The 12039-nt window shown below is 50.5% G+C and overlaps 1 protein-coding gene across 4 annotated transcripts in view; it reads left to right on the top strand.

Annotated features, from left to right (window-relative positions):
* The window catches only part of LOC106810290 (tankyrase-like protein), a 41753-nt gene that overhangs the window by 16459 nt on the left and 13255 nt on the right, over nt 1-12039 (top strand). For all 4 annotated transcript variants that reach the window (XM_014813590.1, XM_014813591.1, XM_014813592.1 and 1 more), the window contains exons 21-23: nt 9743-9867; nt 10698-10880; nt 11430-11576. In XM_014813590.1, the coding sequence (XP_014669076.1) occupies nt 9743-9867; nt 10698-10880; nt 11430-11576 (455 nt within the window). The remainder of the gene's footprint in view (nt 1-9742; nt 9868-10697; nt 10881-11429; nt 11577-12039) is intronic.

Here is a 12039-nt window from a genome sequence, read left to right as displayed (position 1 = left end):
CGCATGGATTCTCATCACTATTATTATTTGTATTTATTGATGCTGTCAACGTTAATCCGAGCAGATATGCCGCGTATATTGCGACGAGGGATTCCATTCTTATTATTATTTATTCGTTACCCATTAACATCCCCACTGTATGGAATGTTTTCTTGTCACAAGGTATATTCTTGGTTTCGTCATTCACTTATTATCGTTGTTGTAAAAGCTTCGGTGGTCATTACCTCCGTTCTTCCATTACATGGACTTGTTGGCTATTTATAGATGGAGGGGTGAGTCGATCGATCTGCACATTCAAGTACAACGGCTTGCACCTATGCGATCCTTGCCCCAACAACAAACGAAAGCATCAACCATTCTGACTGGCCCAGGACCCTCGAAAGATCCGGGGAAAGAAACGCGTGAAGCAACGCCAAAGCCTCCTGAAGACACCAGGAGCCCGGGCTCACAGTAAGGGGATGCTGACGAACTTAACCGATTTTAAGATGCCAAATGTTACCGTTCTGGCCGTTAGTTGCTCTTTCCCCTTCTTGGTGCAGAGAGAGACGGCGATGCATTTCCACGTGGTGCCATAGTTCCACTTTTGGTGCATTCCACGTTGGGTGCACTTCCGCGCCGCATCTGCATTTCGCCGCCGTTGCATTTCGCGCGGCGTGCATTCCCATGTGCGTCGTGCGAGTCGCCACGTTCGTGGTTGATACAGGGTATGATTCGGTTAGTTTCAGAGCGAGACAATGTAGCAGCTGATTTATTGACGTTAAAACGCTAATTGCAAATAAACATGAATTAAACGCTCATATGGCGAGCGTGCCCACAATGGGCCCACAGTGACGGGCTAGCTAATCACATAATTGATACAGACTTTTTGAATGCTAATGCCCTATTGCGTGCTTTCAGGGGCAGTCACTACCATGTGGGGCCACGCGACACGGACCTATAGTGATGAGTTAGACGGTGCAGGCAAGGGATAATAATGCATTAACAAGTACGCATCGCGGCTGTTTTGCAGTTTTCGTGTTGGTGTTACGCCTCATTCTTGCCCTTGGATGTTATCGCATTTTCTTCTAAATAGTTGGCCATCAAAGACACGTTGCCGAATTCTATCGCAGCATGACTGGTAAACACTGTATTGCGATCAAGATGGGGCAATTAAATCTACGGTAGTATTTACTTAGCTACTAGCTGGTTATAACAATAAATCTTTGGGTATGCTAGTCATGTAGCATGTGGACCGAGCATTTGCGTCATTCCATAACGATAACGTGACACCAGTCTCGTTCTTTTATCAGTTCCAATGCGTGGCGACGAGTTTGAAGCAGTTTGCGTTTTGGAGTTTGCGATACGTTGGTCGTGAGCGATTTGTTAATGTAGTTAGCCTGTTGGACCTTGTTCATAGGACTTGACTGGGCCTTTTGATCGAACAACCGGCGACACCTACATTCGCCCTTTGCACTGAAGCAGCCCGCGGGGTGTGTATCGTGGGCGAAACAGGTATTGACATTCTCATCGCGGGGTGCATCGCGGTCAGAATGCGGTAGAGGCGTGCGTTGTCGTCTGCAGCGTCCTGGACGATAAACGTATTTAGTAATAGATGACTGCCAAGCACTTCCCTTTCCCCGTCACGGCGCACTGCGCCTGTGGATTCGCCATTTGCGTTGGGGGTAGATAGGTATCAGTGTTTATGCCTGTTGTAGTGGCCTGGCGAAAACTGACCCAGCCCCCAAATTGAAGGCAAGCGTCCCAACTCGAGCATTGCAAGTCTGCCAACGATCGTTTACCAATTAAAACAGCTATGCTGATATTTTTCTATGAAAGATTTTAGTTTAGTTCGAGTGTTTGATAAATTTTACACGTTATATCCTGTGTGCCAACGACTTTACTTGCGACATGTTACGCATGTGTTAGGACAACGGGGAAAAATTACTCGAGAAAACAAATATTTCGATTATTCCTGACGAGCTGATGTTGTTATATTCACCATTCGCCTAATTTTTAAGATGCATGGTGCAGCGACTCGGGCGGTGCATTCGGGGTACTGCGATAGACGGGTCGGGCCTGTGGCCAGCCGTTGCCTGGCAATTGTTGACAAGTGTTGATGGGAACGGATTTGCTGATGACGGTTTTCAGATGAGGATGGCGGGGTGCAAACAACGTGCCCCACCGAGTGCTATAAGCGCCGGGAAACAGACGCGTCGCCGAGCAAGGCTCATGGGGGGAGATGATGGTGGACAGATAGGGCGGATACGGCTTCAACGAGCTGCACAAGGAGGCAGGTTTCACGCTGCCGGTCTAGGCGCGCCTGTGGGTGGTGGTGTGTGTGTGTGTGTGTGTGTGCTGTGTGTGTGAGGTGGTAGGTGGCTGGGGGGGGGGGCGAGGGTTCAGCTTGCGGTCGTTTAAGGCCGGCTGCCAGTGCTTGGGTAAAACATCACTTCGGTGTCCGTGTTGCTCCGCGAGGCTCTTCACGAACAAAGTTTCATTCACCAGCCGACTAAATTTCTTCATGTTTTTTTGGTCTAGTTGATTCATTGCACCTGGCAATAATTTTCCGTTCCACCCTTTGGCGTGATACGCACCGTTCACCAGTTTTAAGAAGCCACGGAGTATTATGATGTACTGCCTCGTGTGGTCGACGCGTGTGCGATGCCAGTCGTCACGCTTGTTTATGCGTGGATGGGTGCGATCGGTTGTGTTTTCGTTGCGCGCGTCGCTGTCGTCGAATCTTCATTTGGTCCGCGTGCGTTTTCGTGCCGCGACGAGTTATTTATTTAATTGTGGTGAATCATAATGAATTATATTGATGATTCAAGATGCGTTATTAATGGTGGTTATTGATGTAGTTTGATGTGTTGAATTATTAGCATTCGTGTTGTTAATTAATGCCGTGATCACTCTTTTATTGTACTAGGTATTGATTTGGTTGCAGGTTTATTCGCGTGATATATTCGTACGGCTTGGACCCATGGTCTTGTCTTCTGCGTTGCAGGTTCTGATGAAATGACCAGAAGGATTGAAACATTGCCGCCGCTGGCTCCGATTTAATGAAGAAACCTCATTGACCAATGCCTGTGCGGTGGAGTGAGAAGCCGACTGTTTAAACTGTTTAAGTGGTTTTGTAACGATGGGAAGTATTTGGAAACAACAGCGATTTGTTATTGTCGGGACGATCAGAGGCTGTTGCCTGATTACTGAACTTGTAAAGTTACGCCGACTATTCGTTCTTGATTTTACAGATTGGTATCGACGTACCAGACACTCCGGGAATCCTAAAGACACATTTATTTCAATTGAGCTTTGTCATCAATCTCCCAACACTTGAAATTGGCATCCGAACTAATGATGAATTTACGTGTAAGGGTTGTGCACTTTCTATAAACGGACGTCGAGTGGCAGTTATCTATCCTGTGTTATTAGTCATGGTTCTTCGTTTATAAACGTGCATTCGCAGCGTCACCCCGCATCCACTGCTGCCTCATCAACCCCAACCCCAAAGCTATCTTGCCAAAGCTTTCCTGTCTGTTTCAGTCGAATACGTTGAACCCCGCCTGCACAAAGTACCCATTCGCCGGCCTGTCCACTACGCCGAGCGGCCTGCCCGAGGGCAAGGGCCCCTACGAGCTGCTGGCTGGCAAGCAAGTTGCATGTACTCCGCCGTCCGCTGGGAGCGTGGACACGACCGGTCCGTTGCCCACAGCGGCCGGTCCCGGCGGCCCACCGCGGCCGGTCAGCGCCCACGCCCGGCACCGCGTCGCAGCCCCACGGCATGTCCGCGCCCACACGACCGCGTCAGTGCCACGCGGCGCGTCAGGCGGCCCACCCGCGACCGGGTCCGCGCCACGCGGTGCCCCGGTCAGCGCCAACGGACCCCGCGTCCGCCAGCCACACCGCCTCCGTCGCTCTGGCCCACCTCCAACGACCTCAGCTCCGTGACGGCCTGACCACCCTGTGCGCGCAACCGCAGTCATGTGGCCACAACGACAGTCGTATTAGTTAAGTTCTCGGGTCACAAAGTGCGCTGTTCGTTATCGCTCTACATAGGAGCACCAGTTCTCCTTGCGTGATCACTGTAGGCACCTGTGCATCGCTTGCTCTCTATACTCTCCCAGTAGTTTTCTTGTTTACTGTTTAGGTACGTTACTATTGCTCCTTCCATTTGCCTCATCTCCACCGTACCCCATTGCTATCCGTAATTCTCTCCGGCTCCGACATATCTCTACGTACCACCTTCATTCAACTCTCTTTTACCTCATTCGCGTACCGTTTTAGTGGCATAATTGTTCTGTCATTACCATTCCTCTCGCGCTATTGTAGTTGAGTGTTGAGAACGATACTAGCTCAGTGCATTTGATCCATAAAAAAATATTTATTAGCATGTATTTTATGCTCGATAATGTTTTCTGTGGCTCGAAGGACAACCATTCTTGCTTTCGTCGCTTAACTGTCGCAAGCCTTGTTATTTCCCTCGGATAATCAATATTTGCTCTGCGTGTCTTGGGGCAGGTGTGACTGGATAAATGGGGTTCGCTCCAGAGCTTTCAATAGCTACCGTGAATGCAAAATGGATGCTGCGTTGGCAGTTGGGTAGGGCAGATTGCGTTGTTGGTATAGCGCGAGATCTGATCTTTTTTCATCCGGTTTTTTTGCATGCAGGAACGTAGAGCCCGTTCAGAGCGTGGACAGCCAGCCAGCGCTAGCCCCTGCATGGGGGCTGCCTACTTCGGCCGCCACTCACAACGTCGAGCTGCTCCTGAAGCAAAGCAAAGGTCCCAGGTACGCGTCATCCGCCACGACTTGTACGCCCGGTTTGTCAGCGCGACACGCGTGAGGACGCTGTCCTTTGAAGTAGGTGAGACCGCGATGAGTGTGGGGAGGCAGGCTGCTGCAATGATGTCTATGGTAACAAGGTTGCCACCCGGTGCATGATGATAATCGACTGTTGCTGCGCTTTTTGTCATTTTATGTAATTATAATTAAATAAATTAAGCCGGCAATATCAAATAAATAAAATTAATGAATATAATGACTGAATTCAGAAGCAGCAAATGGGTGCGCACATCGTCGTGGGAAACTGCTGCCACACTTGTTTGCTCTTGAGCGAGCTGGCCGTCGCCCTTGCCCTGCTCATGCAGTGACCGCTGGACATTTAGTTAAGTTGCGGGTATTCGCCAGAATTCAATCTCCAGGGTACAAGCCCGCCAGCCGCGGGAAATCCTGTACATTCCACCTTTGGCCGTTCTTTAGGGGAGCATAATGGTAGGATCTTCACCAGTTAACGCACTGACGCTGATCCGGTTGCCTTCAATGATTGTTGATTTGTATCCGTTCTGTTGTGATTTTTTATGATCCTCTCTCCCCAGTACTCAGGGATCGAGGTACATCCGAGAGGGTACGGGTCACGGCGTCTCTCTAGCGGGAATCACCAATGCTGACAGGAGAAAGTTCACAGGCACTGCATGGGTCGCCTGCTTGAAGGTGAGTCGTCACCTGGTACGTTGGAGAGGGCATGTCCATCGAAATGGATACTCCGATCGGTTCTTCATTGCAACCTTCTAGAATAAAACTTAGTTCTCGACCTTTGCCCTCCTAACCTTGTTACTCTGGCTTTTTAGCCTTCATACTGACATAGTCAGATGCCAGCTTTGAGAATCGCATGATCGTCCGTCCGTGCGTCACGTGCGTCCGTTTGCCTGTTCGTCCGTGTTGCGGTCCGTCAACAGTTCGGCCAACAAAATCTTAACCGCTCGATCGTACGGTCACGGGATATTCGGGAACGTTGGGGGGATCGTCAAACGGAGTGCGGATGCTCGAAGCTGGGGGTCACAAAGCGTCAAAGGTCAAGCGTGTAAAAGGAAGGCGGGAACATTCCCTCCTTAACTTAAGGTATAGGAGAAATGCAGAAAATTGCAGGCACAAATCTAAACGGCTCGACCTAAAGGCTCGTGATAGTTTGGTGCTATCGCATCATGGTAGGAAAAGCCGATCACTGCTGCCGAAATTGAGAGGTCACAGGGTCAAAGGTCAAATGGGGCAACAGTGAAGATTTGTAGAACATTTTCTGAGGGACATGGATAACATAAGAGACAAGAAGAAAAGCGATTTGGAAAACTTTTTTTGTCAGCCGCAGTGACCTTAGCATTTTTATGCCTTTATGAGAGCACATGAAATTGTACTTTCTGCTGACATGCCCGAAGAGTTAAGTGTCGGGATAATCTTTTGACCTCAAGAGGGAGGGGTTAAACATTGGATCTTGTTGGACTGTTAACAAAGCCGGACTGAACTGCTTTGCCATTGGGTGGTGTGAGGCTTAAGCTTGCCACAGTTCAATTGCAAAGGCAAATGTTTGTTTTGAACAAGGTTTACGCCTCCATTAAATCATATTATATTTCTTTAAAGCAGTCTGTATTAGGCACCCTGCAGTAGCACCTTGTAATTAGACACTGTAATGAACCCTGAATGCTCGCGTGTGTAGGCAAAACACAGATGCGGGGCAGCCCATTACGCTGCATGCGGGTGAACTGGCATATTCTAATCATAATTATTGCCTGGCCAACCTACGAATGCAGATGTGTTACTCACAGCTGGCAGCAAAAATTCTTGCCCTGCCTGGAATATACTTTGGGAATTTCAGCAACTCAATTGGAGTGAGGTTAAATCACGCCACGAAGGGCTGATGCCATTCTTTGATTATTGATGACACTTGGCACGCGCCATCTCGGCCGGCAATGCTTTTGCTTATTTAAAGCCCTTCCACCCGCCCCTCCCCCACTCTCCCCCACACCACCACTTACGCTCGCGGCTCGGATGCAATATCCACGATAAACATGTTTAATATTAGCGAACGTCATTAAGTTTACACAGCTGTTTTATATCTTTATTACCTGTCTACCGCGTTATTAGCAAAGCCTAGGCTATCATAGATTTTAGATCTGTATTAGTAGTATCCTAGATATATGCTTCTTGGAGCGCAACGCTTGGTGATGGGAGGGTGCTCTTCATCGTTTGCCGAGTGGAGTTTCAGCCATCAGAGACCACCTGCCGGTCAGCCGGTGGAGCGCGTGTCGCTCTGCGGCACTTGTTCCCTATTGATCTTCACCTCTGACATTTACCTCGTCTTTACTCTGACTTTCACTTTGATCTCGTCTTTTTTGTATTAGTATTTCAGCTCCTTTGTCTTAGAGTTTTTACATTATATATATTACATTGATTACGATTATTCGTAGTTCGGGCCCATAGGACAATCGCCAAATCACAGCGCTTGGCCAATTTATTTAGAATCCCCGCTTTACCCGTTTGGTGGTATAGAAATGCCGGTTTCGCATAACGGACTACTAACGCTTGGTTTGCGCCTTAATGGCTGCTCGGCTTTTCTCGCGTCAGCGTTAGTGTGCTTATTTAGGTGTCATATGCAAGTTCACTGAGGGGCTACGTCCACGTCGTTTTCAGAAGTCCCGCCTACCCGCTTCTCGGTATAGGAAATGCCGGTTCGCATAGACGGACTGCTAACCGCGCCCACCTACAATGCTTCTGGGTTTGCTTGGTCCCGTCGTCAGTGCGGGTCGTCAGCGTCGCTCTTTCACTATGTTACAGAGCACGGGCTGAAGGTGCTGCTGCTTGCCCGCTACGCGCCGACGTTGAGCAGCCTGCTGGACCCCTCGGCCACGGGGGCGACTCCGCTCATGATCGCCTGCGCGCACAGGGTCACTATGAGCTTGCTCAAGTACCTCACTCGAAGCAAGGAGCACACCATCATCGAGAAGAAAGGGTGCGTGGGGCGGCGCTTTTATGTGGTGTAGCGGTTGGTTTGCCAGTGTAGTGGCAGTGAGGAGGAGGAGGAGGAGGCAGAGGAGGCAGGAAGAGGGTGAGGTGGAAGATGGATGGAGGGAAGAGGGAGAAAGCAGGAGGTGTCGAGGAGGAGGGAGAGGAGAATCTTGCAGCCTCATGTTTTGTGCCTGAGTGCCTATGTCGTGCCTTGAGTCGCTGTCGGTGAATATTTGTACCTCCCAGGTATGGCGGCGTGTCCGTGCCCTGTGTCAACGTACAGTGCCTTCAGAGTTGTATGCCGTGCCGCTGCGACGTTGCGTACATAGCTGTGCGTGCGTCGCTTGGTGAACGTTATGTGCCTTAAAAACAGAGTGTATTGGCGTGCAGTGCCGTGCGTCGTTGCGTGAACGTATGTGCTTCAGATGTGTATCCCGTGCGGTGCGTGCGTGTTGATGTGAACGTACGTCTCATGGTATGCGTGGTGCGTACTATGCGTGCGTGCGTCCGCTGTTGGCTGCTTGAACGTATGTGTTCAGAGGTGTATGCGTCGCCGTGCATGCGGGTCCGTTGCGTGAACGTTACGTGCTTCAGAGTTATGCGTCGCGTGGCGTACATGGGTGCGTGCGTCGTGGTGAACGTATGTGCCTTCAGAGGGTATGCGTGATGCGCGAGTCGTGACCGACGCTGTCACTGTTCCCATTCTCTTGCCTCTGCCTGCCAGAATAAGTGAAGCGTGACGGCCCGTGATGCCCGCCCAGTGATGAAGTTACACGTGCCCCCTGCGTGCCTGCCGGTGTACTTAACCTTACTTATCCCTGTTAGTGTCCCCTTGTGCGGACATAAGGCCGTAACCTTTGTGCGCGTGCTGCACGAGTCGGCTAAACCAACATTCTCTTTTTCTTGCGCTTGCTCTGCAAGATAAGCTGAAGCGGGACGCCCGTGATGCACGCGGTTGATGAACCGAGCACGCGCACGTCACCTTCGACTGCCTGCTGAATGCCGGCCGCGCGCCGACGAACGCCGACTCATCGGGCAACACGTGCGCTTCACTACGCGGCGGCTTACAGCTGGTACGACTGCTGCAGCTGCTCATCCGCGCCGGCGGCCAATATCGAGCGCCGGAGAACGCGTGGAAGGATGGAGTGGGGTGTGGGTGTTGGTGGGGGTTAGGGTCGTGCGGTGTCTATTGGGGTGCGTGTGTGTGTGCGTCGTTGCGTCGTGGTGCTGCGCCGTCGTTGTGAGTCGTGCGTGTGTAAGTTGTTGTGTGCTGCTGAGCGTGTGTTGCGGTGCGTGCGTGTCTGCGTGCACATGGGTATGTCGCGTGTTTGTGGGGGCTTGCATGTATTGGCGGAACGATGCCAAGACTTTAGCACTCAGTTGTAAACCTCAACACTAAATCGCTGTGTATGCAGTCTGACACCGTTTTGCAGCGGCCTTCCTGAGAGGGGACCATCTGTGGAACTGGCACAGCTTTCTTCTCTGGGAGCAGCCAATCCGTCAATAATCAATGTTGCCGCAATGATGAAGGTATTGAATGAAAACCATGAAGTAACAAAGGAACGAGAAATGGGCGAGATGAGGAGACAGAGAGATGAGAGAGAGAGAGAGAGAGGAAGAGATGAGAGACAGAGACAGAGACAGAGAACAGAGACAGAGGACAGAGACAGAGACAGAGACAGAGACAGAGACAGAGACAGAGACACGCAGACAGAGACAAGAACGACAGAGACGGAGGGACAGAGACAGAGGATAGAAGGAGAGTAAGAAGATTTCATAGAGATAGAGATAGAGATAGAGATAGAGATAGAGATAGAGAGAGAGATAGAAAGAGAGAGAGAGATAGAGAGAGAGAGACAGAGAGAAAGAGAAACACACACAGAGAGAATAAGTGGTAGAAAGTGAGACACGCAAGACTGAGAGAGATTGGAAGCTGGCAGTTGTTGCTAATCTAACATCTCTCTCTCTCTCTCACACGTGTGCGTAGGCATGACACTAGTGATGCAGGCCTGCCAGAGTGCACTCGCACCTGACCTTGTGGAGGAGATCTTCTACATTGTGAAGACGAAGAAAGCCGACTGCACACTCGTAGACGCTCACGGCTCGAACGCGGCAAGTTATTCCAATGACACGAGTATATTGAAGTATATAACATATCACAGCTAAAACGCTGCAAGTCATGTTGATGCTATAAATAGTAGAGTAGTAATATATGATGTCTCAAATGCTGCATGTTATTATAATGTTAAAAGTAGAAAAAAAGCAATGTATCATGCCGGTATATATATGTTATATATATATGTATATATATGTTATGCTGGTGCTATGAGTATTTAGGCACTGGTATATCATGTCTCAAATGCTGCAAGATATTCTAATAATTATATCATGGCTAAAATACTGCAAGTGATGCTAATGCTGTAAGGTGCAGCATAATGATGTAAGCAAGTAATATAACTGTGCTTGTATCTAGTACACCATCTTGGAAACCACTATTTTCTATTGAAAATGAGTGCATAATTTTTATCTCACATTGGTCGCGCTAAATAGACATTACTATATCGGTTTCTTCCGGCTTTTCCGAGCAATCTAATGCCGAAGACCGTAACTGCATTGCTGCGTGCGGGAATTTTTCCTCCGTCCACACGTGTCAAGCCGTGTGTGGCGTTGCTCCGCACTTCACACTTTTACATATCCCGTCCTATTGCACATGCTGCCAAGTTAACTCCCCCCACCACCACCACCACCACCACCGAGGTTACTGTATACTCTATATATTTTGTGGTGGTTTAATTTTCGCGAATACAAAAAAAGTACGAATGCGAAAAAATTTGGCGTATACAATAGTTGAACTGTGACGTAGCGTTACCTCGTGGCGGTGGACAGCACGTCGATCCGTCCGCGCGCGGCGATGAGAACCTTTCGTGTTTTCGCCCCCGCAGCTGCACCACCTCGCCAGTCAGAGCATGAAGGAGTCGGCCAACGCGCAGCAGCAGGAAGAGGGCGCCGCGGTCAGCGCGAAGCAGGTGTGCATGAAGATCGCGCGCGTGCTGCTGGACAACAAGTGCGACCCGGCGCTCGTCAACACCCTCGGCAAGACGCCGCTCACACTCGCCGTCGAACAGGTGAGAATAATCGTCACTAGGTGGGATGCTGCGCGAATCAGTAGGTGCGTACGTGCACGGGAGAGTAATCGTCACTAGGTGGGATGCTGCGCGAATCAGTAGGTGCGTACGTGCACGTGAGAGTAATCGTCGTTAGGTGGGACGCTGCGCGAATCAGTAGGTGCGTACGTGCACGGGAGAGTAATCGTCGTTAGGTGGGACGCTGCGCGATTCATAGGAGGTCTCGGAAAGCCCCCCGGTTTAAGCGAGTTGTGGATTGCGTCGGGGGGGGGGGGAGGGGGAAACCGTCAGTCCGATACGGATCCAGGCTAAAGGACTTGTTGTTGTCAGGATAAAATATATATTACATTGTTGCCAGGGTAACACGGCATATGTCATTGCTAGGGTTACCATTTATAATGTCATTGTCAGGGTAATACATCTATTATGTCACTGCTAGGGTGACCATCTATTATGTCATTGTCAGGGTAATACATCTATTATGTCACTGCTAGGGTGACCATCTATTATGTCATTGCCAGGGTGATGCATCTTGTATATCGTTGCTAGGGTAACACAGCTCTAGTTGAGCTGCTCATCGCAAACGGAGGAGGCAACTTGTCAGCGGAGACGAACGCAGACGGAGAGAATGCGCTGCACGCGATGGCTACCAACTGTGGAATCATGGACCTCGCGCCTGTGCTATCTCTCCTCGTGGTAGGTGGCGCCCGTGCTCTCTCTGCTCGTGGTAGGTGGCGCCCGTGCTCTCTCTGCTCGTGGTAGGTGGCGCCTCTGCTCTTTCTCCTCGTGGTAGGTGGCACCTGTGCTCTCTCCTCGTGGTAGGTGGCACCCGTGCTTTCTCTCCTCGTGGTAGGTGGCGCCTCTGCTCTCTCTCCTTGTGGCAGGTGGCACCTGTGCTCTCTCCTTGTGGTAGGTGTCACCTGTGCTCTCTCCTTGTGGTAGGTGGCACCTGTGCTCTCTCCTTGTGGTAGGTGGCACCTGTGCTCTCTCCTTGTGGTAGGTGGCGCCTGTGCTCTCTCCTCGTGGTAGGTGGCGCCCATGCTCTCTCTGCTCGTGGTAGGTGGCGCCTGTGCTCTTCTCCTCGTGGTAGGTGGCACCTGTGCTCTCTCCTCGTGGTAGGTGGCACCCGTGCTTCTCTCCTCGTGGTAGGTGGCGCCTC

This window comes from Priapulus caudatus, unplaced genomic scaffold, assembly GCF_000485595.1.
Source record: "Priapulus caudatus unplaced genomic scaffold, Priapulus_caudatus-5.0.1 Scaffold427, whole genome shotgun sequence".
Lineage (NCBI taxonomy): Eukaryota > Metazoa > Priapulida > Priapulimorpha > Priapulimorphida > Priapulidae > Priapulus > Priapulus caudatus.
Note: the sequence above shows the minus strand (reverse complement) of the source record. Positions and strands in the feature narration are given on the sequence as shown.